Genomic DNA, 2,497 nt, shown 5'->3' with positions numbered 1-2,497 from the left:
AAAAAAAAAAAAAAAGAAAGAAAGAAAAAGAAAAGAAAATAAGCCAGGCATGGTGGCACACCTGTGGCCCAGGCTACTTGGGAGGCTGAGGCAGGAGGATCGCTTGAGTCTGGGAGGTTGAGGCTGCAGTGAGCTATGATCATACCACTGCACTCCAGCATGGAAGACAGAGTGAGAGTGAGACTCTGTCTCAAAATAATAATTAATAATAAAAATATATTAAAAATACAAAGAAAGCGGACAGGCTCGGAGACAGCTTTGCCTGAAGACTCACAGTATTTCAGTGGCAACGTGGGATTCGAACCTAGATCTGTGAGGCCCAGCACCTGGTATCCTTGGGGTTCCTTACAGACCCCTGAGGCAGAAATGAGGGTCAGGGGTTGAACATGGGAGCACAGCGGAAGCCAGTCCAGCGTGGGAGGCTGAGCTCTGCTCTCTGAAGATGGGCCTCCCGGCTCAAGGGGGCCACCGGGGGGGGACTTCCTCCCGCCAGCGCCACAAGGGTACCTGGAGCCCCGTCCTCCTGGGACTTGGCCAGCGCCGAGTGGTCCTCCAGGGCCTGGCAGCTGCCCAGGCCCCCATCCAGCTCCTCCCAGGCTCTGGTTGTCATGGAGACGGCCGGAGCAGCAGCAGGTCCAGGCCAGGCTGGGAGGGGTGGGAGCAAAGCCTTGTCTTTACCGAGTCCCCGCACGGGCCTGGGCCTGACCTGAAGGTTCTGTAGACGTGGACGAACAGGCCCCATCCTCCCCCCACCCAGCCTGTGATCTCTGCCTCCAGCACCCCTCACTCGGCAAATTGATACTCATGCAAGACATGGCTTGGCACCCATAGGCACCTCCCTGACCCCGCATGCCTGCCCTGGGGCCCCTCCCTGGAGCCCCGTATCCATCAGCACAGCAGCCAAGGCTGTCCTGGCCCAGAGAGGGCAGGAGCTCCCTCGAGGCCACAAAGCACTGAGTCCAAGACGCACCCGAACCAAGACTCTTGGCCCCAGCGCCAGCTCATGTTCTCTGAGACCAGGGACTATTTTTATCTGGTGCCGGAGGCCAGCGGGACAGGCCAACAGGTGCCCCAGCCCCTCCCAGGCCTCTGCTCTCATGGGGTCCCCCTCTGGGCCATCCTGACCTGCCATTCTGGGCACCCACATCCCTGCCTTGTGACCCTATGAGGCCACAGGCTCAGGCCCCAGCAGCAGAACCATCCTGGCTCTGGCGATGACAGGCAGGGCAGGGGAGGAGGGTCCCGGGAGGGCTTCTGATCCTGACACACAGTAGCTGCCTCACTGTCCCACTAACTCTGTTCCCATATGACAGATGAGACAGAGCCATGGGCTGGAGGTCACAAGGGACTTCAAGTCAGACCCAAAGCTGTATTCTTCAGGGTCACCATGGGCTCTGGCTGCTGGAATTACGGTGCCCCTGTATCTAGACTGAAAAACCACCCACCCCTGGGGCTCCAAGACCTGGAAGGGGCCTGTCGCGTGGCAGTGGGGGAGGGGCCGACAAGCACGGGAGGCTGGTGTGCGGCCCCCGGATGTGTGGGGGGGCAGCTCCAGGAGTTGGGGCCCCTCACGGTCCTCCGCAACACCCTCCCACACCCCAGGAGCCCACACCTCTGCCCGGGACTCCCCCAGCCTCACTTCCTCACCCCTAGCCTCACTCACCCGCTGCCGCTGCGCGGAGCTTTGTGGACAGGATAGAGGTGGGGAGGGCTGCCCCGTGATGGATGGCAACAGGTGGCCAGAGACCTCGGGAAGGCCAATCAGCATGGCCGCCGAAGTGAGGTCACTGCCGGGGAGTCCCCCACCCGTCCCTGCCATCCCAGCAGGGAAGGGGCTGCTGTTACTCAGCGCTTGCCACTGCCCCACCACGGAGAGGTGGCGCCGGCAGCTGGGACTACAGGCGGGCGCCACCACACCAGGCTCATTTTTGTATTTTCCGTAGAGACGGGGTTTCACCGTGTTGGCCAGGCTGGTCTCGATCTCCTGGGCTCAGGTGATCCGCCCACCTGGGCCTCCCAAAGTTCTAGGATGACAGTAGGATGACAGGTGTGAGTCACCACGCCGGTCTCCACACCTAACTTTTTGAAGAGCCACCAGCCTCTTTTCCAAAGTGACTGCACAGTTTTACCTGCCCATCAGCCATCGGGAGTGTTCCAGCTTCTCTTTATCCAACTTGTCACTTTCCAATTGCTTTTTTTATTTTTTTATTGCCAGCCCAGTGTGTGTGAATGGCATGACATCATTGTGGTTTTGATTTGCATTTCCTTGGTCAAAATAAATAGCTTTTCTTTCTCCTGGCTCACTGCAGCCTCCACCTCCAGGGTCCCGGTTCAAGCGATTCTCCTGCCTCAGCCTCCCAAGTAGCTGGGATTACAGGACCATGCCACCATGCCCAGCTAATTTTTGTATTTTTAGTAGAGGCGGGGTTTCACCATGTTGGCCAGGCTGGTCTTGAACTCCTGACCTTGTGATCTGCCCACCATGGCCTCCCAGTGT

At 58.8% G+C, this 2,497-nt stretch overlaps 1 protein-coding gene across 1 annotated transcript in view; it reads right to left on the bottom strand.

Annotated features, from left to right (window-relative positions):
• JSRP1 (junctional sarcoplasmic reticulum protein 1) overlaps positions 1-2,497 on the bottom strand; it is a 12,557-nt gene that overhangs the window by 3,141 nt on the left and 6,919 nt on the right. The window contains exons 2-3 of the mRNA XM_017507373.2: positions 1,664-1,747; positions 508-645 (exon numbers count right to left, since the gene is read on the bottom strand). Of these exons, the coding sequence (XP_017362862.2) occupies positions 508-645; positions 1,664-1,747 (222 nt within the window). The remainder of the gene's footprint in view (positions 1-507; positions 646-1,663; positions 1,748-2,497) is intronic.

This window comes from Cebus imitator, unplaced genomic scaffold (genome assembly GCF_001604975.1).
Source record: "Cebus imitator isolate Cc_AM_T3 unplaced genomic scaffold, Cebus_imitator-1.0 Scaffold375, whole genome shotgun sequence".
Lineage (NCBI taxonomy): Eukaryota > Metazoa > Chordata > Mammalia > Primates > Cebidae > Cebus > Cebus imitator.
This window is presented reverse-complemented; position numbering and strand designations above follow the sequence as displayed.